The sequence below is a fragment of the Coffea arabica genome, chromosome 7e, assembly GCF_036785885.1.
Source record: "Coffea arabica cultivar ET-39 chromosome 7e, Coffea Arabica ET-39 HiFi, whole genome shotgun sequence".
Lineage (NCBI taxonomy): Eukaryota > Viridiplantae > Streptophyta > Magnoliopsida > Gentianales > Rubiaceae > Coffea > Coffea arabica.
Window position 1 is genome coordinate 5,204,488 of NC_092323.1, and position 25,356 is coordinate 5,229,843.

General features: G+C 39.2%; 4 protein-coding genes across 11 annotated transcripts; 3 read left to right on the forward strand and 1 right to left on the reverse strand.

Moving 5' to 3' along the window:
- The first annotated feature begins 1,360 nt into the window (after positions 1 to 1,360).
- Positions 1,361 to 6,204, forward strand: LOC113702118 (nuclear pore complex protein NUP58). Of its 2 annotated transcripts, XR_011818346.1 has the most exons (7): positions 1,361 to 1,859; positions 1,948 to 2,062; positions 2,655 to 3,122; positions 4,737 to 5,028; positions 5,127 to 5,241; positions 5,654 to 5,694; positions 5,801 to 5,959. XR_011818346.1 is itself a non-coding variant. In XM_027223123.2 (6 exons), exons 1-6 carry the CDS (start codon positions 1,507 to 1,509, stop codon positions 5,834 to 5,836), a joined length of 1,518 nt encoding a protein of 505 aa, XP_027078924.2. In that variant the 5' UTR covers positions 1,362 to 1,506; the 3' UTR covers positions 5,837 to 6,204. The 2 variants fall into 2 exon arrangements, 1 of the variants encoding a protein (XP_027078924.2); XM_027223123.2 differs by having other exon boundaries at positions 1,362 to 1,859; positions 4,737 to 5,241; positions 5,801 to 6,204.
- Positions 6,156 to 8,405, reverse strand: LOC140011113 (pentatricopeptide repeat-containing protein At3g50420-like). Its single transcript, XM_072059333.1, has one exon. The coding sequence runs from the start codon at positions 8,281 to 8,283 to the stop codon at positions 6,181 to 6,183; it is 2,103 nt and encodes a 700-aa protein (XP_071915434.1). The 5' UTR covers positions 8,284 to 8,405; the 3' UTR covers positions 6,156 to 6,180.
- An 848-nt stretch (positions 8,406 to 9,253) lies between these two features.
- On the forward strand, positions 9,254 to 16,157 carry LOC113702115 (uncharacterized). 6 transcript variants are annotated; one of them, XM_072059001.1, is made up of 15 exons: positions 9,254 to 9,566; positions 9,691 to 9,753; positions 9,846 to 9,905; positions 10,057 to 10,155; positions 10,518 to 10,604; positions 10,686 to 11,288; positions 12,132 to 12,614; positions 13,336 to 13,388; positions 13,471 to 13,573; positions 13,658 to 13,737; positions 13,879 to 14,202; positions 14,960 to 15,160; positions 15,404 to 15,540; positions 15,645 to 15,861; positions 15,950 to 16,157. In XM_072059001.1, exons 1-12 carry the CDS (start codon positions 9,501 to 9,503, stop codon positions 15,015 to 15,017), a joined length of 2,079 nt encoding a protein of 692 aa, XP_071915102.1. In that variant the 5' UTR covers positions 9,254 to 9,500; the 3' UTR covers positions 15,018 to 15,160; positions 15,404 to 15,540; positions 15,645 to 15,861; positions 15,950 to 16,157. The 6 variants fall into 6 exon arrangements, with proteins under 6 accessions (XP_071915102.1, XP_071915100.1, XP_071915101.1 ...); XM_072059003.1 differs by having other exon boundaries at positions 9,257 to 9,566; positions 9,846 to 9,899; XM_072058999.1 differs by having other exon boundaries at positions 15,624 to 16,157.
- A 7,235-nt stretch (positions 16,158 to 23,392) lies between these two features.
- LOC140011485 (methyl jasmonate esterase 1-like) lies at positions 23,393 to 25,047 on the forward strand. 2 transcript variants are annotated; one of them, XM_072060458.1, is made up of 3 exons: positions 23,393 to 23,905; positions 23,988 to 24,143; positions 24,439 to 25,047. In XM_072060458.1, exons 1-3 carry the CDS (start codon positions 23,537 to 23,539, stop codon positions 24,721 to 24,723), a joined length of 810 nt encoding a protein of 269 aa, XP_071916559.1. In that variant the 5' UTR covers positions 23,393 to 23,536; the 3' UTR covers positions 24,724 to 25,047. The 2 variants fall into 2 exon arrangements, with proteins under 2 accessions (XP_071916559.1, XP_071916560.1); XM_072060459.1 differs by having other exon boundaries at positions 23,398 to 23,905; positions 24,012 to 24,143.
- The last annotated feature ends 309 nt before the right edge of the window (positions 25,048 to 25,356 follow it).

A 25,356-nucleotide genomic window follows, 5' to 3' on the forward strand; every position in this document is an offset into this window, starting at 1 on the left:
CCTAATTACCAACCAAAAGGAAAACCCCCCCTTTTTTTTGTTTGGTTTTTTTTGTTTTTGAGAGATGCAGTATATCATATATCTATCACAGACAGGGAAGTAGTGTATTAAACTACGCGTGCTTATTACATTATGGGAGCCTGTCTTAATTAAAAGAGGCAAGCTCCCTAAAAGTCAGTCAATCCAGGCGGGCGGGGCGGCGATCTGAGTTTATCCATTCATTGGCTGCTCTACTAGTCTACGTGCTACGCTTATTTTGGGGTCCTTTCGGAGATGTTCTCACTGAGCATATAACCAAGGGGACTGAATCTAGTACTTGGTTGAACGAGGAAAATCTACTCTTAAAGTTAACTAGACAGCTTAAAGCAAGCATTTACTCAAAGAGGGGAGGAGAACATAAGCATCAAAATTGCAAACGAATCATTAACTGGACAACTGTCTTATAATTTAGAGGAGAAATTCATTCACATTCGAGGGAGGAATGGATAAAATATACTACTGGATGATAGCTGATAATTGAGACTCGTGCCCTTAATTTTTACCAATCGAATACCTTGTATTTTAAGTAGTCTGTACAATATTTTCTTGGTAGGAGTGTGTAAAAAATTACCATGGATGAACACCATAGACAGCCCATATAAAAATAAAAAATAAAAAATATATATATAATTTTCAGGGGTTTTCAATTTTTCCAATGCCAGTAGAATTGGTAGTCCTTATCTTTCCACTAGTAGAAACACAACACACACACCCACACTCAACACACACAGAGACCATCGAGAAACCGGTCCAGAAGAAGCAATCTAAGGGGGACCCACAAAGAAACCCTATCCAGCCAATTGGTGACAGGAAGGGCTCCCCATGGACCTTAAGTTCAGAGTAAAAACCCCACGATCTTTCGATGTGGGATGAGAATTGGTAGTCCTTACAAAGAAGTATTTTTGTTAGTTGCAAAAAAAAAAAAAAAGGCAAAAGGAGAAAAAAAGAAAGAGGGAAGCAGGACAGCCAACCCTCTCCGCTGTCGTTTCGGTCGCGGTTACTTTACTTCCTGCGGAGACGAAGTCGTTTTGAGAGTGGAAACCACTCTGCTCGCTGTCTAGCATATTTACTAACAAGTAGTAACAACTAGACTGGCCTCTGCTACTACAGTACTACCCACAATCATCCAAATGAGAATATGGCGCCTTTTAGGTGAGACAGGTCTGGGGTTCGACCCTGAGCTTGAGCAACCAGGGTATCTTCCTGGGGATCGGTGGGGCCCGCTCTCCTCGGGGTTGGGGGATTAGTCGGGTGTAGACCCGGACACCCCCAACTGAAAAAAAAAAAAAGAAAAAAGAAAAAAAAAAAAGAATATGGCGCCTTTTTGCAGCCTAGGGTTTTAAATTTAGGGTTTTTCGAGGTTCCGGGAATTCTGTTTTCTTGCCCAATTTAACTCTAATCTCCACATGCGCCCTAAATTTCTCGAAGAATTCTCAGCAACAACGGAAAGATAAAGGCCGGCCGGCAATGTCTTTCTCTTTTACTCCACAGCAGCAGCAACAACCCTCTCCATTATTTCAAACTCAGCAGCTGCCAGCCTCCACTTTTTCACTATTCTCTCAAACTCCCCAACAGCAGCCGCAACTGCAACCACAACCGCAACCGCAACCGCAACCGCACTCGTCTCCTTTCCAATTTCAACCTCAACCGCAACCGCAGCCCCAGCTGCAGCAGCAACCGCAGCCCCAGCTGCAGCAGCAACCGCAGCCGCAGCAGCAGCAACAGCTGTTTCTATTTACTAACGACAAGACTCCGGCTACTTATAGCACCAAATGGGCTGACCTCCATCCAGATTCTCAGAAATTCCTCCTCCAAATTGAGTATGTAGAGTTTTTAGTTGTGCACAGACGCTGGCAAGTTTGTGTCTTTACGGTGTTTGTTCATGTTTCTGTTTGTGAATGGTTTTAGGGGGAGAATATTGGAGTATAGAGACGAAAGCCAGCGGCTGGACCAGTGTAGCCGCCTGTACGATTCATCGGTCTTCAGTGGTGAATTTGAGCTCGATGCTAGTCGAATTTTTCAGGTCAATTTCTTTATTTCATTCTTCAAGTAGATTTAAAATTCTAAGTTGAACATTGGGGTTGATGCTCTTGATTGTCTTTAAAAAAATGTAAGTAATTCAAGACTGAGTTTGGACTTTATTGGTTTCACCGTCATTGTAACTTGAGTGTACTCTAACTTAGTTGAGCAATACGAAAAAAGTGATGCAATGTCTAGAAAAACATTTAGTGTTTCACAATATTTATTCTCAGACAAACAGATTAAGCTTTTCTTAAATTTTGGCATCTGTGGATTCTGAACGGTTGGCTCATTTGATGATAGTTTGGTCAACTTAACATGGTACTGACTCGTGCTTCATGACTTGTTACCATCCCCGACAGTCCAAAAACCAATGGAAAAGATAGCCTCTACCATCATTGTACCCTTGATTATTGGAATCAAATTGCCTTTTGGTTTTGGTTTCCATGCTGGTATTATGTGATTTTCATTCATCACTGCAGAATCTGTATAAAATGCTACTATGTGATCAATTTCCAATTTCCTATATACTCTGTTGCTTCTCTTACTCTTAATTAAGTGCATTAAATGTAACATACAGTAGGTTGCTATTTCAGGAGCTTGGTGGAATCTGTACAGCAATGGAACGCGAGAGGGCTATCTGTCAAGAACTAATGTCAGTAGCCAAAGATATGCTACACAATACTGAAGTTGCTGTTCGTTCTTTTATGATGTTACGCCCACGGTTTCTTCACTCAAATGTGGGTGCTGCAACCAGTGCTACTGCACCATCCCAGGCTACAGCAGTTGCTCAAGCTTCATCTAATCAAGCAGCTGCTACTTCTGCAGCGCCTGTTTTTGATTTCTATAGTGGGCTACCTAGAAAGCCATCACCTTTTTTGCAGCAGACTGTTGCGAGATTTGAGAAGTATATAGCTGAGTGTCGTCAGTGGATTGAAGAGTTGGAGCAGTTGCTTCTCTTAGATGCTGATCGGAACTCCTTAAATTCTAGTTCGTCTTTGTTGCAATCTCTTCCTAAAGTCATGGCAAATGTGCATGCCTTTTTTGTTCATGTAGCAGCAAAGGTAAATGATTGCAAATTAAACACTAAGTAACTTTATCTATTATGATGCATAGACTTAGTAACACCTCAAGCTCTGAAAATGCAATAAAATTTTGCTGATTTTTGTGAATACGCAGTTGGATCTTAAATTATTCCTTTCCTGCCATAAAAGAGGCATAAGCAGGTAGGTTCTTGCTTCATGAATGTTTGATTCGCACAAAACTCCTTGATAAAGAACTTCAGAGCACAGGGCCCCAATAAATTGTAACTGTTCTACCCTGTGGGAGCTTTAATATGTTCTCTGACACATTGCACGACTCCAAGGTTCAAGTTACTGAAAGTGGTTTTCTTCACTTTCCTCTTTGTATAACTCGTATTTCATGTTCCATCATCTCATTCGATCAGTCACAGACATTGTTCTTGCTTATTGGCATCTTGCTACTATGATTAGCTTTGCCACAAATGTCAGAACTCTGTAAGTACCAAGGTGGAGCATCCCACAGTATGGCATTGCATTAAAAGCATCCCACAGTACAGCACTGCATTAAGAATATCAGAGCTATAGAGTTCTTTCACCTCCTGATCCACTTCTCCCAGACTCTGCATTTGTAACTTCTACTTTGATAACATGATAGCCCATTGAACCACTATTAATTCTCCGACTGCAGTATGCTCCCTGCCGACTATTGTACCCATTTAGTCACGTGTATTACCACCATCATCTCACCTAATTCCAGACCCATTTGATTGCATGTAGCCATTTACAAAGCCCTAAATTTGACTACAATATCAGGAAAAGTAATTTTTAATCTTTTAGCATTAGCATTCGCTAGTCTGTGAACAGGCTATACATGCAGTTATGATGAAGTTAGTTTAATTGACTGCCAGCTTAAAACCAGCACTTTGTGTGCATAGGACATTGTCGAAGATTCCCAAGAATTTACTTTATATGGAATACAAAATGGATTACAGATCTGTAAAGCAGTTGACTCTGCCCTCAAAAGTGTGGTGATTTTGCTTTATTTCTGGGTGTCTGGTATCTATGTAGATTATATGGAGTTCTGTTCAGATACTATATATTATTGAATGGCAAGTGAGAAGTAAAAAAAGAAAAAAGAAAAAAAGAAGGTTATGGCAGCCTATAAAGAGATCTTTGCTGAGATTTGAGCTATACAGATTGTTATTATGATCACCCATGTTCTCCTGCCTCCTATAGACGTTGCTAGATATCCAAGATCTGGAATTGGATCAGATTAATCACATAGGTGACCTCAAAAACGGTTTGGGATATCTAAAAAGCGAAAAAGGGAAGCTGAGGTTTGCATGAGATCATATGAATTTAGTTTCTGTACATGTTGGCTAATTGCACAACGTGTTGATTGAATGGGTCCATCTTGAATTCCGTCTTCTGCCACTTCATAAGTTTGTGATTCTTTAGTCTGTTCAGAAATGGGATTTTATTTTTCCCAATTGCCATTCTGAGAAAAAGGGAAAAAGGTGAATTGATTCCTTGCATCTCCAACAGTTAAGTTGATTGTTCTTGTTGTCAAGTTGCATATAGACTATTATTTCCTTTGCTGATCTGTTGCCTATATAATATTGCTTGATGAGGCATGTTGGATCCTATATCCTGCAGGTGGAGAGCATTCATCAGTACATTGAATCCATGAAGACTGCGTATCTTGCTGACCAGCGCCGTCGCGGGGATGGGAACGATCCATTTCTTGAAGCTGATCGGCGGGAAACAGCTAAGCTAGAAGCTGCTGCTCGAAGGGTACATCCAACTCTGCATTTGCCTGCGGTCTCGCAGCCATCTACTCAAGTTGCTGGAGCATTTTCAAGCTCAACAATGCCTGGGGCATTAACTGCACCACCTACATCTGCTGCTATTTCATCAGCTTCATCTGGAAGTGGTCTTTCTCTCTTAGGTACTCCATCTGGCGCAACTTCGTCTTCTTCTCTATTCTCTACTCCCATGACTTCAGTTCCAGTATCTTTGTTTGGATCATCTGGTGCTTCCCCCCAGTCATCACCTTTTGGATCCCTTTCGGCTTCCACTCCGGTTGTTAGTGGTGCTGCTTCATTATTTGGTTCGACACCTTCTTCTAGTGTTTCAGCATTTACAACACCATTTCCTTCAGGTAACTTTTTCTAGGTTTCCTTGAGATTGGAATTCTGGTATTTCTTCCTTCTATTTTCTACTAGAGTATAGTATGATTTGCCCAGATTTTTACATAGAAAGTTTACGTTTTTTGAAATATGAAATTTCTGAGTGGAGGTTAGTTCATGACTACATATAGAATTGTAATGCTAAGATGTATGATAGATGTTGGCTATCAGGTCTAGACAATGAAAAGAACAACATTAATAGATAAATATTTGGTCTGAATTATCAAAGCTGGAAAGAAAATTGAGGAAGAAATGTACAGTTGTCATTTGATTTCCAGTCCTGGATGTTATCCACTTACCCTTCAACTTATTCCTTTCTAAGAGCTACTTTTTATGCACATATTAGCCGCTTGCTTTCTTAGACTGCTTTTTCTGTTGTCATAGGAGGTCTAACAGGATCAGGGCAAAGCTTTAACACTGCATCCGTAAGTTCTTGCCTTCTCAGAGTTAGAACCATCTTTCTACTTAAATATAGGCAATCTTAACTAGACTTCTAGATTATGTTCATACCTTCTACCTTCATCCTTGCAGAGGACAAGAGCAAAAAGTCGAACCGGCCGACGCTAGTCAACCTCTATTCCAGTTGCACGCTCTGAGTCTCGGGCACCCTGCTTTTCACAAGACGGGGAAAAACAAATTGTCAATGTTTTTTCTTGCTTACGGTGTTCCCGGATGAAATCAGAATCCAAATGGTGCTGGATATTTGCATTCGGGTTCTTAGTGATTCTTGTTCTTGTGGTGGCAAGACCGTAGATTGAGATTGGTCAGATTGTAATATTGTATAAATAAAACCTTTTATAGATATTTTTTTGACTTTGTGACTTGTCGTATAGTTAAGGTGTTCTATATCCATATACAGCGGTTCAGCAATTTCTTGACTGATCAATATGCATTCTGAAGGCTCAATTATTTCAAATTTCACTTTTTTCCGTGTACATTGAGTGTTTAAGCAATCTCTGTATTTCAACCCGCATTTCATCATTTAGGGGGTGTGACTGATCACCAGATGAGAAGACATGGATATCATTCAAATTTTCTGTCCAACTAAGGCCGGGGTCTTTTTCTAACATTTGTATTTTGATCTTTCTCCTCATTTCTGCCACACCACCCCATCTTCCATCTGCAGCATATAATTTTGCAAGCAATACGTTTGTTGCTGCGTCTTCTGCATCCATACTCAAAACACGCTCAGCAGCATGCGTTCCTATTTTGAGATTTTTATTCATGACACAGGAATCAAGAAGAGTTCTCCACAACACCATATAATCATTAGCAAAAGGTGATTCAATAATCAGTTTTTCAGCTTCCTCAAGTAATCCTGCTCTACTAAACAAAGTTATCATGCAGGAGTAGTGCTTCGGCCCTGGTTTTATGCCCTTGACCTTCATATAATTCCAGTAAAATTTGCCCCTCTCGACTAAACCACAGTGGCTACAAGCAGAAAGGACTGATATGAATGTCACATTGTCCGGTTTTATGCCTTGTTTTAGAATGCAATCAAACACTTGGAATGCATCTTCTGCCTTCCCATGATGACTGAACCCCCCAAGTAACGAGTTCCAGCACTTCAGATCGGGCATTATCACTTCTGAAAATATCGCCTCAGCTGCTTGAACGTCGCCAACTTTAGCATACATATCTATCAGACTTCCGCAAACGGTCATTTCAGTATCATAGCCCTTTTTCACAATAAGGTTATGAACCATTTGCCCTTGCCTCAGAGTTGCAAGGTCAGCACATGCACTTACTCCACTGCTCAGAGCATAACTATCAATCTCGTGTCCTTCCTGTGACATCCCGTGGAAAAACTTCACAGCAGTCTCACCATCGCCTATTCTAGAATAACCAGCCACCATGTCAGTCCAAAGCACGACATCCTTTTCTAGAACTGAAGAGAAAATTTTTTGAGCAGATTCGGATTCAGCATTGCTGAAGTACATAGATATCAATGTGCTCCCAACATACGCACTTCTTTCCAGTCCTGCTTTCTGGACTTGGGCATGGAGCGGTTTACCATAGTTACATGCAGGAAAAGCTCCTGTGGCAGATATAACTGCTGCATAAGTATATTCATCTGGTTTTCTTGTGGATCCGTGCACCAGCTGGACAAACATATCCATTGCCTTAGCTCCATCTCCATTCTCAGAATACCCAGCTATGATCGTATTCCATGAAACCAAGTCTGGATTACTGATTCTCCTAAAGACCCTAATTGCTGTTTCAGTGTCGCCACAGCTGCAGTACATGTCGAGCAGCGCATTATGCAAAGGCAAATCCAAGCAGGTCCCAAGGATGAGAGAATGCGCATGAGCACGTTTCCCCGTATCATAGTCTCCCAGTCTACCACAAGCATTCAGAACCATTGAATGAGTAAATTGGTCAGGCCGTGCACCATCCCGTATCATGGTGCTGAAAATCTCAAGTCCTTCCACCATCTTACCATTTTCCAAATACCCGAAAATAACAGTATTCCAAGCCATGGCATCTTTGTCAACCATAAAATGGAAAACTTTCTGCGTCAATTCCAAGACGCCACAGCTTGAATACAACCCTAGTAGAGAGGTTTGAACCCGTACATTGTCCATAAATCCAAATTTAATACACTGGGCATGAAGAAAAGAACCCAGCATCACATTCTTTAGGGTAGAGGAGGCCTGCAAGAGGCTCGTAAAAGTCGACCCATTTGGTCTGAGGTTCTCATTGAGCAATTGGTCAAGTAACCGAAAGGCCAGAGAAGCATGTCTGGTGGTGCGAGAATAGGAAGAAACAAGGGCATTGTAAGAGACAATATTTCGGTGAGGAATATTGTCGAATACAAGTTGGGAGTCGGTCAACGACCCACACCGGGCGTACATCGACACGATACTGTTGAATGCGTATGAACATCTGAGATGGGCAGTGGCAGAGGTTAGAAGGAGGGCGTGGAGTTGACGCGCTCTCCTGATGGAGGTTGTGGAGCTGCATTTCTGGATGAGCAGAGCTGCTATGGAGGCGGCTTCATTTGGCGATCTCATTCATAACCAAAGAGTTAAAAAGACCGACGGTTGAGCAAACTGGCAAAAGCAAACTCCTTGAAATGGGGCCTCTAGTTTCAGAACAGAATGCTCTTACGTTGAGATATACATCTACTTGTATGTAAATGTAACTTGCTTTTCCTATTCCTTTTCCTAATTTGCGAATTGCGACAAACACCTGAATGCAAATTACAGGCCGCAGGCACGCAGAACAAGGCCAAAGGGGAAATTGGTAAACAAGTTTGACTGCTAAAAAGGCATTATCGTTGCTGATCTCTACAAACTATAGTAATGGAGTACAGGGACTATGCCGACTATTAATATCTCGTGCTGAAGTTCAAATTTTATCCTTCAAAAAAAAAGAAAGTGCAAATTTTATAATGTGCTGATGTGTCTAATCGTGTACAGTAATGTGAATGCTGTGAGCAATAAACCTGCGCCATCCTCTTCTTTGAGTGCAAAACAAACGCAAGAAATAAATCCCAAAGGGTTTCACCCCAAAAATATAAAAATTAGTTTTGTTTGAATTGCATTTTTCTGAATTTTTTATAAAAAATTACTGTAACGATTTGATATATGTAAAATAAAAAGTGATTGAAAAATCTGTTCACGAAAAGCATAACAATTTTTCTTTCAACAGAAGAAATCAGAATTAAATCACTAACCCTTAATCCCAGGTAAATCTCAACAGCCAGCAACTCTTGAGGCCACCCAAGAAACTAATAACCTAACCCCAAACCCCCCCAATGATCGATGTGGGATTTTTGGAAAGGCCAGTAAGGCCACTGCTACTAAAGGTGTACTAACCCCCATTACACTCGGAAACTTCTCCATACTTTCTTTTTCTTTCAACAGAAAAAATTAGAATTAAATCACTAATCTTGAACCATTCAGATTAGTAGTGTTTTGCACCTTCTTGATTGATAGTACTAAGTAATGGATGGGCCGGGGGGTAACTATCACAAATTTGATGGAAGATTTGTAAAATGTCGTTGGTATTGATGTTATCCAAACAAATATACACTGTGAAACAAATCACGGTACTATTATTAAGTGATGAATTGGGAAAAAAAAAAGATCGATAAATACAAAAAGATCGGTACTATTACAAGATAGGTACTACTACAGTACTACTTGCAGATTTCCCTCCACTTTTTGGGGGAAAAAAATTAGAAAAGGAGCTGCCCAAATTCCAATTAGTTTCGCTTGGACGGATAATGAATCACGAGTCGGCCCAGTCGCGGCTTTGCCGTCTCATCGACCACTCTCTTCGTCCCTTCGGCGTAAGATCAACCCGCATCGCCTTTTTGCTTCCTCAAAATTTCCATTTACATGGTGGGGGGTTTTGTTGTTGGGGGGGGGGGGAAATTTTACAAGAATTGAATAATCAGACGCTTGATTGTACAGGAAATTGTCTCTGTTTCTTCAACTCCTGAAGTCGTAAAACAGCTCTTGATTTCACTCTCCCAGGTATCGCGGCTTCTTTCTCTGTGTATACATTTTTGCATATACGCTGTTTTTTCTCTCTGAGCTTAAATTCAAAGCTAATTCTTGCTTTGCAGGTTTATAGACAAATTAAACTGTGGACGCTTGAATTTGACTCCGCTTCCGACGATGTCAGAGTCTCTTCCCTTTTATTTACTCCTCCTCTCTGTTGTTATTTATTATTATTATTATTTATTATTATTATTATTATGTTTTGGATTTTTAAGAAAAAGGAACCTCGTTATAGTCTTAAATTCGGTTGGTATTGCATATCCTGAAATTTATTAGGGAACGGCTGAGCAACCAGCAGATGGCGGCGGCGCTGCTGTTTGTTCTGATTCACATCCTGATGACCATCGGTGTATGGCTAAGATCGTTGGTCACTTGGTAAGTGTTTCTACCATTTTATCACGCTATGAGGTTCCAAGTTTCTCCTCTGTCAGTGTGGTAGAGCGAGTATATTACGTAAAAATTTATGTTCGTTAGAGTCCAGTGCTACTCGAAATGCAGTGTTTCAGAACTTAGTTTCGTGCTCTGCACGGTGAAGCTTTCAGCATTTTCTTTGTTACATGAAGGCATAAAATAGTACTTGATTTCACGCTAAGATTAGGAAATGGTTATTGATTGGGTGCCAGTTAGAATTCTTTTTTTTGGTGCCTTTTTTTGGGCTTAATTCAAATTGTAAACTGTTCTGTTGCCTTGTTGAGTGGGCAGAGCTTATATTCTTTTTCCTCGTTCCTTTGCTACAGATGTCTTTACTTAGTCTTGAGAATCCACTTATTCTGCACTTGACAGGCAACACCCTTGTGGCTATTGCTGAGTTTGCTGCTGCAACTGTACGTAATGGCAGAATTAAGCTCCATTCTTTTTGCTATTTATTTTACATTTATATCTTCTCATTAATATTTGTACTGCAGGAATCAGGTTGGGCTGAATACATGCACTTATTGTGTGGTTGGCTGAAATTTGCCATTCACAACACTATGTTAGCTTCAGGGGGTCATGAACTTTCCAGAGCCAAAGATTTTGGTATAGGTTCATTTATTCCTGGTTCGCTGATGAAGCTGAGGATGGGAGATGGAAGCTATTTGACTCTTGCTTCTATTATTCGAGTTTTTCGTAATGTTCTAAAAATTTTGAAGCTGAATATGGATGATAAACTTTTGATAGGTTACCTGGATTCGATTACTGATTTATTTTCAAAATTGCCTTGGGATTCACTGAATGAGGCGTATGTTGTGTCAAACGGTGAGCCTCCAGCAAGCCCTGCTGGACATGATTTGTTATGTAAAAATGCTACCCATCTGAAGTCAATAGGTATCTATCATGGGAATGTTGTTCAACTGTTCTGTTCCTTGGTTGACATAAGCGGCATCTCTGAAGCTGGAGCTGGTTCCAACATGCATCCCATTGTATTTCAGATCAGAAACCAAATCCCTAAAATTTTAGTTGGCTGCTTTGTCGGACGAGAACATCTGGATGACGTCCGTATCTTTCATTACTTGAGACACAAGATCTTGGTACTAGCTTACACTTATCAACTTATTCTACTTCATGGTTTGTAGAGACCATTTAGTTGAGTATAAATGAGGAAGTTGTGAAGGTTTTTTATCTATCAAGAGAATTCAAGCTGCATTGGTCTTCTGTGTGCCCCTTTTTTCTAATTGGTTTTAAACTGCTGAAAATGTAAGGTTAAGACTGCAGAAAACTTATGTGCCAGAAATAAATTTATTGTCAATTCTGCCTACAACTGTTGTTTGATCCTTCGTTCTTAGTTTATTTTGGACGAAGTTGTTTGTGTCCAATGAGTTTGATACTCTTGCACTTTGCTTGCATGCCATAAAAGTATTTCTTTTCTTGCTGTTTTATATGGAATATTTGGTAAGTCACATTGTTCAGAAGTGTTGCTACTTGTTCTGTTGGGTGCAAAAGTTGGTATTTGATAGATGTAAATTAGCAGGCTTGTTGCAAACAAACTGAGTAGTTATACTTCTCGTACTAAAGATTTACACTTGCTATATAGGAAATTTAAACTAGTTAGGTGGTGAAGATTGTACTTGCATCAATCATGTGCCCTCTATCCCCTCGTTGATCTTGATAAATTGACAAAAGGCTATCGTAGTGCTTCGTCTTATTACACATAATTAATTATATTGATTTTATTGCTGCTTTTTTATTGCCTGGTGTTTTCATGCAAAATATACTTACTCGTGAACTAGTTTTGCTGCTAATCACAAAGTTGATAGGAGAATGAGATGATGATGGTGATCCTATTTATCTGGGTTTGTGGAGTAGTCAGAGGTGTACATTCCTTAAAATGTGTTCATACAGATTGTTTTGATGATATGTTGTTATTTATACAGATGCTGATGATGAGGCTTACTTCCATACTTCACCTGGAGCGTTCAGATCTTATGACATGGTTGCATCTTATTGAGAAATACTTTCATGATCTACTTTGTCAACCTTTGGATATGCAAGAGTTTAATCTAAATGACTGTCTAGAAGGTTCCCCATTCCAGTCTGATGATTGTGATGCAGAAGGACAGAAAATGTCATCTAGCCATTTGCAAAGACTAGTTGTTTTTCTTTTTCTTAGGTGTTCCTTCATTTTGGTGAGGTTGAACGAGAAAGCTGACAAGCAATTCAAAGTTGCAAATTCAGACACTTGCTTCACATTTGACCTTTATTCGAATTCAAACTACTCCAGTAGAAGTGAAGGTCCGCTGATGCTCGAACAGTGGGTTCAGAGGCACCTTCCTTCTGATACTTTTGTGGACCATGAAATGTATTCACAAAGATGCTTGAGCTTTGCGTTAGCCTTTCTAAAGTTATACATGCAAGAGGTTACACTCTATAACCTTTCGGAAGCTAGTTTTTAAGTTCAATCTACTTAAAATTTTCATTTCTTGTTTCAATAGTTCTAACTTACAAATCTGTACATCCACTGGTTTACATTTCTTGGCTCGATTATAAACAAGCTTAAAAAGTTCACTTGTAATTTTTCTTATTTTGGGAGGTTCTGTTTCTCATGCTAGGTTGGTGTGTTGAATTGGTTGTCACCATAAAGTTTAGGTCAAATCCACTATGTGCTTCAATGTCCTATTTTTGCCTTAGGTATAAATCACCTCTTAGAGTGGATCCTTAGATTTCATCCTCATTGTTGATAGAGTTGTGTCTATGACATCTTGTAGCTTTTATGGCATTGTAAGAGATTGAAACCTGTTCCTGTGTTTTGTGTTTTATTTGGAGATTATCTGCTGAAGTCTTTTAGACTTCTGAATTAATGAGAAAGGCATGCACAAGTCTTGAGCATTGCGAAATATTTAGCCATTACTAGAGATTGTATCAAATCAATAGCATTTACTGAATATTCATTTGATGTCATTAGTTTGCCTGAAGGTTCTCCATTCACCAAGGGGATGGTATGTTTTTGATGCAGAACTCTGCTGGTTTGTTACAGAATTTTTAAGTGATGCTGATAAGAGTTTCATATTTATACTTTCTTGCCCTTTTATCTGCTTTGTTTTTATATGTTCTTAATTATTTCCCCCTCTTGCATCCTAGGACGACATCCTATTCGAAATGCTCTTGCAACTGTTTCACTTGCCAGAGAAATGGTAAAAATTGTACATATTTCACATTTCAATTTCCAGATATAAAATTTGGTTTTGTAAGTTGCCTTTCTGTGGTTGCTTATAGGTTTAATAGCGGTGGTTCTTTGTTGACAGCAAAGAATGACATATTTTGCCTTGCATCAGATCTATTTCACCCCATAAAATTTTTTCATTTATTTCTTGCAGAGGTAAGCGGATCTCATGTATGCAAATCACAAAAATGTAGTTGTCCTTGTAGTGCTTGTCTGTTTGATTTTCTATCTTGCTTGCAGATATTTTATGATCATGAAGTGCTTCTTGACTACCTGATTTCGAAGGATACTGGAGCCAAATGCGCAGAATATCTTCTGAGGTGCACATATTTCCAGCTTCATATTTTATTTTTCTTCTTTTTGCGTTTCACTGACTTAAAGTTCTCTGAAAGTGTGTGGAAATGGATAGTTTTTAGCCTACACTCTCAGTTGCCAAATTCTTTTGTATATGGTTGCGATAGGTGCCTGCGAATGGTGTGTAATTCATGGAACCTATTTGCGGAGTTTTCAACATGGGTGAAACCTCCAAATTCATCTTGTCGAAAGAGAAGAAGAGTTTTAGCAGATGGTATAGATTTTGAAGGTAATCAGTGCCATGCATCCTTGGAGGATGATTCAGTTCCCTCACCTATGGATACAGAGGGTAAAAATAGTGGCAAGCACGGAAGAACTAAGACCGTCTTGGTTGAGGATGCCAAGGGCTGTCTGCTTTGCCTGAAAGCATCTATTGACAGCCTTTACCAGAAAAATCTATTTCCATATAATCCACAAGTTCTTTTGCGACGGTCTGTAAACTTTTGCTTGCAATCCCTTTCTTGGTCTTCTTGACTGGATGTTCATAAAAGCATTGATTATTGCAATCTTTTTATTTCTTACTTTGTTGTTTCGTAGGTTAAAAGTGATTTTGCTTTTATTTTGTTTTTCTCAGGCTGGTCATAGTTCTTCTAGTTCTCTATTTGGAGTATAGATTATCGCACTTTTTTCCTGTTTTTAGATGGGCAGACAGTGATTTTTCTTGCATATGATACTTTAGTGTGGTGATGTTTTTGTTTTGATATTGTTTCTTCATGATGTCTCCTCTAGTTAATGATGTGGTTGGAGAATTGTTAGAAGCAATCTGCACTCATATTGCCCTTGTCTTTTCTCGGGTATTTTCTCGTTGAGCTGTGCCTTCATTGAGTGGAAGTTTTCACTAATATCACATTTTATCTATGCTGACAACTGTTTTAGGTACTATGTTTTTTGCTTTGTTTAAAAAATTTATTTTGAGAACCTTTATAACATTTGTCATGGTACCATTAATAATGAAGGTATAAGATACTCATGTGAACGCGTCTACTGTTTTGGGTTGAAATTGAAGGCAGTGACCATGAATGCTTATGCTACAATTATGATGCACCTTTGTTGCTTATGCTACAATTGTGATGCACCTTTGTCTTTTACTTCTTTAATTAATGAAACCAACACTGGTTCTTTCTACATATTACAAGTTTTAATGGGGATACTGAACATTAAATCATGATGACCTTTTTCTTATTGCAGTTTGTCAAGATTCGAGGAGCTCAGCCTTCAGGATATCCAAGCACCTACTCGTTTTTAATTTGAAGGGCTAAGACTGTTTCTGCTGTGCTCCTTTATTGTGGCTTAGATCAAAGTAATGGAGAGATTGCTATTTTTTGGCATAATCAATTAAACTGACTTTTATTGCCAGAGAAGGAAGAAACAATCTGATCGTATTATCAGGTTCCAAATTCATGTTCTTTTTAGTCATGGTCTTGCTTGAATACATAGGAGTAAGAATTTTAAGATGAGGGATACTGATCAAGTATGAACGCAGCATGAAGCTGGTTGTCATATTGATGCCCAACATTCTGACCTGTATTAGCTGCTTTTGCCATGCCATATGGATAAAATCCTCTAAAGACTGAAGATTCTAGTTAGTTGGTCCAAGATTACCGTAATTCTGTGACTTTCTTCTAACTGCAGTGATTATAAAGGAGAGGAAAGCAGGTTTATTCCTAAGAAACAAAGCAATTTTTCTTGATGGAAAAACGGAAATTGCTGTTCTGTTCGGTGCCTCCATGCCTGGTCTTAACGTCTGCATTTGCTCCATCTATCAAGAGGTAGTGATTATTCTCTAATTTCCTTTCCTTCAAAGCTTTTTGGTGTTTGAGAGGTCCAATTTTGTCTTTATTTTTTGGTTGAGGAGTGGAACTGTGATTTGCAGTCTGGCACATATTGGCTGCATTTATGATGGAAAATTGAGTAAAAGAAAAGAAATTGCTGCTCAAGAATCCTGTAGCCATGCAAAGTGCAAACCATTGAAGACTGGCCTCACCCATTAAGGTTATGCATAGTTGCAGTGTAATTCATCGTCGAACTTTTGCCAAGTTGCTCAGCCATTTCTATGAACTGTTTTGCTCAAGCACAATGTCCTCACCAAGGTGACTTCATCTTATTTTTTGCAATCAAGCCTGAGGTTGGTCTACTCCCACGTATTAGTCAAGACTTGTTCCATGTTTTTGAGCTCAGGAACCTGCAACTTATAAGTGAACTGGTTCTCCAAAACTGCTGCGACTTCGAAGAAGTTCAGGTGCATAGCTGGAAGACAGTTTGTAATTGTTCTTGCATGTATCTTTCCACATTAAGACCAGATCTGCTATTGCATGCCTTTTAGTGAAACTTGAAACGATCTTTCCGAGGAAAATGAACTCTAATGAAAATTACGTTTGGTTTGGCACGTTTTACGTCATGTATCAGATGCCGAGATGGATTGTTTAAAAGAATCCACCAGATGGGTGAGATGATGGTGATTCCTATTTCTGATCCAGTTAACCCTTTGTACTTTAGAATATTCTAGCTATAGAAAAGGAAATTAGAGTTCATGGTGTATTTTAAAAATCTTGCCACCACCTCTTTCTCTTTATTCGTGAACTGTGCAATGCCACACTCTCCAGTTGAAAGCAACGTAAATTATTTGATGATTTGTCTACTCCAAAGAAATGATTTATGTGTCTCAAATGTGAGTTTTTGATGGTTTGGTAAGTTTACTTGCAGCTTCTGTCTCAAATGAACCTACGAAAACGAATTTAAGTTCAAAACGAAAATGTTTGAGCGTTACATTAGAATTGAGATGGAAATTAGTGAAAACAGAAACTTTCTTAACTTTCTTTTGCTGGAAGAGATATTTGACAAACATAGGTCGTGTTGTTCATGTCTTTTCCGTTTTCTTTAATTACCGGAAAAATCATTGGCAAAAGTGCCGTTTCATATCATCATTTTTTTGACCTTCTCTCTCTCTCTCTCCTTTCTTCTTTGTAAGTTCAAATCAGATCATCAGTGCCAGCCATTCTTTCTGGTTTCCTCATCGACAAATGTTTTTCTGAAGTTGATGACAACAAAAATGCCTCAAATCATTGTTCTGGGAGCAAATTATCCCAGTGGCCACTAAACTTTTTCCATCGTCGAGTTTTGGTCACTCAACTATTAAAAGGCTGGTTTTGACCATCAAACTGTATAAAAGGTAGACTCGAGCCCATTCTGTTAGATTTAGTCGTTAACTTCGCAGAGGTGTCCGTTTGCGCGATTTCCAATACAAAAGGTAGGGTCAATTTAGGAAGTCGAAAATAGATCTTCTTGTTCTTCTTGTTCTTCTTGTATAAAGCTAATAAAAATTACTTACCCGAGAGAAACTACAAGAGAAGGAAATGGAAGAAGCCCAACTTGGATTAGAGGAAGCAGGACCAAGATCAACGCCACCAAGAGCCGGGCCAGCAAGATCCATGCCACCTACATCGTTGACACCCATTTTGCCTACTTGTGTTTGTGGGATGAAGACAGTAATGATAACTTCATGGACTGCACAAAATCCGGGAAGAAGATTTGCCAAATGCGCATTGGGGGAGGTTTGTAACATTTTTTTAGATACTTAATTTATTATTGTGTAAGAAATATAATGAATTTGTTTTTTTTTTGAAGGATGGCTGTGGCTATTGGGGTTGGATAGATGATGAAATGTGCGCTCAATCTACAATGATTATACCGGGTCTACTCAGAAAGATCAATGGAATGGAGGAAAAAATGGTTGAATTTGAAAAAGCTACAAGAAAGTGGGAAGCAAAAGCTGTGAAATTGGAGGGTAAAATGAAGCCACTTCAAACTGAAATTGCCAAGTACAAATCAGCCAATAAGCGACTCATTCGATGCGCAGTGTTGCCTTGGCTAATAGTTGTCTTGGCAATGTTAGTTATGAGAATAGATAATTCTGGTGGCATGCTACAAATTTGTGGCATCGTTGAAAATCCTTGAAGAATAGCTACTCTGTTGTAATGGTAGCATATTGAAAGGGAAAGGGCAAATGGCTTTATAAAGCCCCTTTTGTACCCCTCTGTATAAACATTTTGATGTATAAAAGTTGTATTGTTCACATGAATAAATAGTTATTATTTGGTGTCAAAAAAGGTTTGAAACAACACATTTCAGTTATACTAATTTCATCAATAAATGACAGAGACATAAGAACTAAACAAAAGTGCTGCATTAACATAGAACAATCTGTGTAGATTGGACAAAATAAATTGTTTGTACATATGGACCATGTTCGTAATAGGTCAGCATATCAAATCCAAAACAAACTTCATACAAAAAGACAAAATGCAGTTGAATTATGTCCCAATCTAGCTATAGCTTTACTTCCTCTTCAATTTGATCCTCTTTTGACTCTTGGTTGTCCTCTGGTAGTTGTTGCTGAAGTTCCTCCTCTTCTAGTACCAGCTCTACTCCATTTTCCTCTCCAATTTCCAACAGTGAAAGGAGGTTCTTTACCTAAATATGCATAATTGGCATTGATCCGCCCCTTTTCTGAATCTGTTAACTTTCGTTTTCCTGCTTTCCTTTGTTGATGAGCCCCTTGGCTCTGAGACTGTTGTTGGTTTTGTACAACTTCCTGCTGTCGATGCTGTGCATGTTCGCTTTCCTCAACAGCAGATTGTGATTGCTGTTCTTGTTGGTTCTGCTGATACTCTTGATCCTGCTGCTGCTGTTGATTCTGTTGTTGTTGCTGATCCTGCTGCTGCTGCTGCTGCTGATGTTGATTCTGTTGCTGGTGTTGCTGATTTTGCTGCTGCTGATATTGATCCTGTTGCTGGTGTTGCTGGTGCTGGGGCTGGTGCTGCTGTTGGGTCTGCTGTTGCCTCTGGTGCTGCTGTTGGGTCTGATGATGCTGCCTCTGGTGCTGGTGTTGGGTCTGATGTTGCCTCTGGTGCTGGTGTTGGGTCTGTTCATGCTGACTCTGGTGCTGGTGTTGGGTCTGTTCATGCTGACTCTGGTGCTGGTGTTGGTTCTGCTGTTGCTGCTGCATATTCTTAGAACCACGCTGCTGCTGTTGGTTCTGCTGCTGCTCCTCGCTATCCTGATTCTGCTGTTGTTTATTGTCTTGTTGCTGCACCTTGCAACCAGCTGCATTATGGCCGGCAACACTACATTTTCTGCAATGGATGACTATTCTTCTCCGCAACCTGTTTCCAGTCTTTTGAGTTTCAGTAGGATCTCTTCTCCTGGCCTTCTTAGGTCTGCCAGGTTGCACTATCCTTTCTGGTGGATCAAGATCCACCCCATCAGCTTCAGGCCACATTACTTGTCCATTGATAGGATACAAAACATTTTTGTAAATTTTTAGAAACAGATCTCTGTTGTAGCAGTCATACACCTCTTTATAGGGGTCGCCATTATTTCTGTGAATTGCTGCAATAGCATGACAGCAAGGAATACCTGATAGATCCCACAGTTTGCATGTGCAGGATTTTTTCTTTAAATAAACAGCAAACTGGGCCCCCCTTGGTCCCCTAACCTGGTATCCATCCACAGCATTCCAAATGGTCCTCCATTGTCTTGATTCTATCACCCTATCATCAATTATTTTTTTAATTAGTGGGCCAATGGACAATTCAAACTTCTCCATTGCAGTTGTCCTTCTCTGTATCCTCTCCATCAGAAATATCCTAATGGACTCTAACATTGTGATAATTGACTGCTGCCTAGCTTCAAGTATATGACCATTAAAACTTTCACACAAATTATTAACCAATATATCGCATCGAGTATGTTCTGAAAAAAAAGTCTTATACCAATGACTGGAATGTGGTGCTTTCTTCACCCATTCATATGCTTCCTTGTCAAAATTTTCCAGATCTGCTGCTGCTTTCTTGAATAGTCCTTCAGTAGTACTTGCTGCAATGTTCCACAGTTTTGTCTTCAGGGCAAGTCCACGATGTTTCTTCTTGAAGTTGTTATACAGGTGCTGCACACAGTATCTGTGCTCACTGTTTGGTAGTACCTCAGATAATGCTCGGTCAAGACCCTATAAATTATTACAAACAAAAGGCATTAGTAAATTGAAACAGATTTGTGTACTGTGCATATACAAAGGGAAGGAGTTAATACCTTCTGCTGGTCAGAAACAAAGGTGTAGCTGTACCCATTTTCAATCTGCAAGTCATTCTTCAGCAGCTCAAAAAACCATTTCCACTGTTCAGTTGCTTCCCTCTCAACCACTGCCCAAGCAATGGGCCACCATCCATTGTTGGGATCTACTCCAATAGCAGTCAACAGCTGTCCCCGATATTCAGCCTTTATGTGGCATCCATCAACCCCAATAATGGGCCTACAACCGTCAAGAAAGCCTTGTTTTAATGGTCCCAAACAGCAATAAAGTCTCATGAATTTTGGGTTGCATCCAGGTTGTCTGAAGGGAGTAAACATAACTTCCATTGTGGTATTTGGGTGTGTCCTCTTAATTTCTGCACAATATCTCCATATGTCCTTATATTGCTGCTCTGCATTCCCTTGAATCTCCTTTTTAGCAATTGTCCTTGCATTGTATGCCACCCATTTTGAAATTTCAGCTTTGAAGTCCTCATCAACTATTTGTCTTAATAATCTTGGAGGCATTTCAACATTACATCTAAATCTCTCCATGTACTTGTTTGCAAGCCACTTAGCAGAAATATTCTTGTTCTTCCATACATGACTGCAGTTTGTGTGCTCATTATTCATGCTCTTGACAACCAAATCAGCTATTCCAAGTTCCCTCTCAACTGAAGCATAAACAAACCATTGGCAAGGAGGTTTGCATTTTGCTCTAAACCTTTTTTTTTCATTTGTGTATGGCTTTACTGGTTTTCCTTTCATGATGGAATATGTTCTAACAGCTAATCTTAGCTGTTCAGCTGACTCAAACTTCATTCCTATGTGAAACTCAAAATTAGGGTCTTTTAGATCTCTCTCCGGATTGAAATCAACATACCTATTCCTCCAGTCATCATCATTCTCTTCATCTGAGGAGCCAGCATCACTATGCAACTCAGTCACCACTGTGTCTTTATCTAATGCATGGACATCATCTAAATGAGGAGCTGCCTCTTCTCCTGATGTTCTATTGTTGTTTCTTCTCCTTCTAACTTGCTTCTTCCTCCGCGACTGTTGGTTTCCAGTTCCCACATCCGTGGGTTGTTCTTCATTTGTCTCAGGCTGCTGCTGATGTTCAAATTCAGTTTCAAGTCCTGATTGTTGTGACCATGGATCCATCCCAGCTGTTTGTTGTTGTCTGCCTAGCTCATCTACAACTGATTCTTGCTGTTGTGCAGCATTATTACAATCATCATTAGAATTGGGATGCTGTGAAGATCTAGGTTGCTCTGTATTTGAAGAATCCACACCAGATTTTAGCCCCTCAAAAATCAATTCTTCTAACATTTCTTCATCCCTACAGAAATCCCTATCAGCACTAAAGCGATCACAGTCTCCATCCGAATCAGTATCAATCTCCACTTGGCCATCTATATTTCCTCTATCATTTGCATCCCCATCATCCCCATTATTCAAGGCATTCTCTTTAGAAGAGTTCCCAACATCTATCTTGCCAATTGATCTTGTAAATGACACTAGTTCAAATCCAGGTTCCCTAATAACATTTCCATTTTCGTCAAGTTCCTCGATGGTGACTGCGACTTTTTTACTCAGCTGTAGATCAGAAGGAAGGGACTTTGTGGCCATCATCTTGATTTCATTCTTTGACTGGTGGTCACAGTACACCTCCATGATTTTATGCTTATAAGCCCAATTGCAAAAACTGATAATGGCTTTATCAGTAGATAATTCCTTCAACCCATTTCGAAAATCTTTTCCAGGCTCAACATAGTAATACACCATACATCCATAATGCCCTAATTTATCCACCATGTAGTTTATTTCATGCACAGACATTGTTTCCGCATCACATAAATCAACATAATCTACATGCCCATCAATGTATCTGTAATTTTGCCAATTGAATTTACCCCCATGATACATTCGTATGGTGAACAGAGAAGAACCTGGCACTGCATGACATGCGATTAGTTAAAAAAATTAAAATTTTAGTCAAAACTAGTAAACCCAAATTCAATGAATGAATTATTTATTAACCCCTTTTTCCAGCATTAAGAATACTTTAATCAGTGTACTATGAAATCTCTATGCTTTATTGCAAAAAGCCAAAACAACGATAAAATGTAGCCCATACATACATGAAACACACAATCTATTCTGGGATGTGGATAACTAAACAAACTTAGGGATTTTAAAACTTTACCGTATGCATCAGATGGATCAAAATGCTGGCCCCTTGGTCTAATCACCCACTTGGGCCACTCCATTGTTCCACGAAATGAAGATCTTGTTTGTCAACCCGTTCTGCTGTCGCTCAATCCCCCAAAATTCTTCGTTGTTGCGTTTTTCTTTAATTGTCAATTGTTTGATGTTTGGGTTTAGGCAAGGAAGAAGAAGAACAGATGCATGGGAGAGGAAGAAGAGGTGCAAGTGATATTTTCGACTTCCTAAATTGACCCTACCTTTTGTATTGAAAATCGCGCGGACAGACACCTCTGCGAAGTTAACGACTAAATCTAACAGAATGGGCTCGAGTCTACCTTTTATACAGTTTGATGGTCAAAACCAGCCTTTTAATAGTTGAGTGACCAAAACTCGACGATGGGAAAAGTTTAGTGGCCACTGGGATAATTTGCTCTTGTTCTGGCCTTACAATTAATTACCTTCTCCAGTAAAATTAGTTTGTTGGCATTTTCGTTCGTCCTTTTCTGTACATTGACGACGGTGAAGCACTGGCACCGTGCGATTGGAGATGCATGTTGATGGTAACCTTAGTGGTGGTATATTGACTATCGAGCATCGAGTCGGCCGTCCCCTTGCGTGCATGTACGTGCAATCATCAAATTCCAAGCAGTAGAATTTTGGAAAAATCGTCTAAAACGTCCATCATATTTTACAAAATGACTTTTTTCATCCTTTACTTTTAAAAGTGTAATTTTATGTCCCTTACATATTCACATCGGTCAAATTTAGTTCCTAACTAGGTTTTCGATCATTTTTTGGCCGGAATCTATCACGTGCAAGGCACGTGATCATTTTTAGGGTAAATTTGTCAAATTATATTTTACATAATCTAATCTATAGCCCCCCACATTTTATAAAACAAATTTTTTCCTCCTTCACATTTTATAAAATGATTTTTTCATCTCTCACATTTCACAAAATGAATTTCTCCATCCCTCACTAATTATGTGTGTGAATACATTTTTTTTAAACACATGTATATGTCTATTTGATTTTACTTAATAATATGAATAGCATAAACACATGTATGTGTCTATTTGATTTCACTTAACAATACGAATACCATATATTATACGTGATCATTTGATTTCATCTGGTATTAGGTAGTAAAAAATCTTGCATTCATTGTCAAGTTGGCCAATAAAGCTATTTTCGTTCAAAAGTGAGGAACGAAAAAAGTTAGTTTATAAAATGTGAGGGACGTTTTGGACTATTTTCCCTAGAATTTTTGACTTGCGTGTTTGGATGTAATTGGATCCCTGAGACTGAGTAAGATGCTCTATAGAAGTTTGAAGACAATTGTAACATTAGTAATTTAGTTCTCATCGCAAGAATTCTACAAGAACGTCGCTTGCAGATGGTGAAGGGCTTTCCTCTGAGCCCCGCTTGGCTATAAAGATCACTTTCATCGGCACCAAGAAAGCATAGAATTTAGCTAAAAGCAAGAAAATGAGTGAGAAAGAGAGAGCACATTTTCTGCTCATTCATGGCGCTTGTCATGGGGCATGGTGCTGGTACAAGCTGGTGACACTGTTAAGATCCAACGGTTACAAAGTCACTGCCCTTGACATGGCAGCCTCTGGGGTCAATCCCAAACGACTGGAAGAGCTCAATTCCTTCTCTGATTATGCTGAGCCACTGATGGCATTCATGGCGGATTTACCACCAGATGATAGAGTTATCCTGGTCGGTCACAGCATGGGAGGAGTGACCATATCTCTCGCCATGGAAAAGTTCCCCCAAAAGATTGCTGTTGCTGTTTTCCTCACTGCATTCACTCCTGCTCCTCATCTCCCCATTCGCACCATGACTGAAGAGGTACTGACTCCTCTTTACCACCAATAAAATAAACCCCTTCCAGGAACTGGTTACAGCTTGTTTGCTTTTCTGCAATTGATAGTCGACATCGCAATTACGTTCGCAGTATAATAGAAGATTGGATTCCACCGTGGACATCCAACATGGGTTTGAGAACGGAGAAGACAAACCTCCTACCTCACTCCTCTTTGGCCCCAAGTTTTTGTCTACCAAATTGTATCAACTGTCCCCTCCGGAGGTTAGTGTTTTGTCAATTAACAGAAGATATTCTGTCAACTTTTCCTACTGCTTCATTCAGTATCCTCTCAGTCCGTCCTTCAAAAGAATTATCCAACCGCCGCTCTTGAATCTTGATACGGATGAAAACAGTAACAAATATTAGTATTATTGTCTCTCCTTAATATTTTATGAAGGGCAGAAGTTTTTTTTTTCTTCTTAAATTATCTTTTTAATTTGCGCATATTTAATGCTAATTCTGCTCTGGCCTCCATTTTCGTTTTCGGCTTTTGGGGCCACGGTGCCAAACGAGACAGGATTTGGCGCTGGCAACCTTTTTGGTCAGGCCCATAGCACCGTTTGCTGATGCAAATTTGTCAGAGGGCATCGCACTCACGGACGAAAATTACGGAGCTGTTCGTCGTGTTTATATTATTAGCGATAAAGACAACGTGATAAAGGAGGACTTGCAGAGATGGATGATTGAGAAGAATCCAGTCGAAGAAGTGGAGGAGATTTATAATTCGGATCATATGGTCATGTTATCCAGGCCATTAGAGTTATGCTCTTGTTTGGAACGGATTGCTGAGAAATTTGCCTGATGCTAATTGACACCAGCTCATTTTTTTTTTTTTTTGTGGTGGTGGACGAGATGGCATGATCTCCAAAGTTGGCCAACTCATAAATAAATTTGCATTGTGTGTCTATCAATGGATGAAGATTCGTACACAGTGATTTTTTTTTTATTTTAAAAATGTGTAGATTTAAACAAAGGGTTACAACGACGTCTTTGTATTTGAAATAAAAAAAACTAGTGTCGCTTTTCATGGGATTCTAGAAATAGAGTGAGGATCCACTTCTTCCATGTAAAGACACTGGAAATTATTATTATTTTTTAAATAAATGGATGTCAACTTCTTCTTTTATTACACGCCATCATATCATTGCAACATTATTATTATTTTTGGATACCAAAATTGCCACTATAAACCTTATTATGATTATGGGGTTTGGTTATTTCTCTTCACATGTTGGATTTCAAAGTTGAATAAGTTGCATTTTATTAAAAGAAAATTAATCAATTTGAAATCCATACTATAAATAGAGAATGATCAAAATCAAAGTTCAATACTTTCATAATCATTTAAGATTTCCATAGTGGTTAAGAAAAAATAGAACAAATTATCTGGATAGTCATCAAAATTTTCAAATAGTAAAGTTTTGACGACTCAACT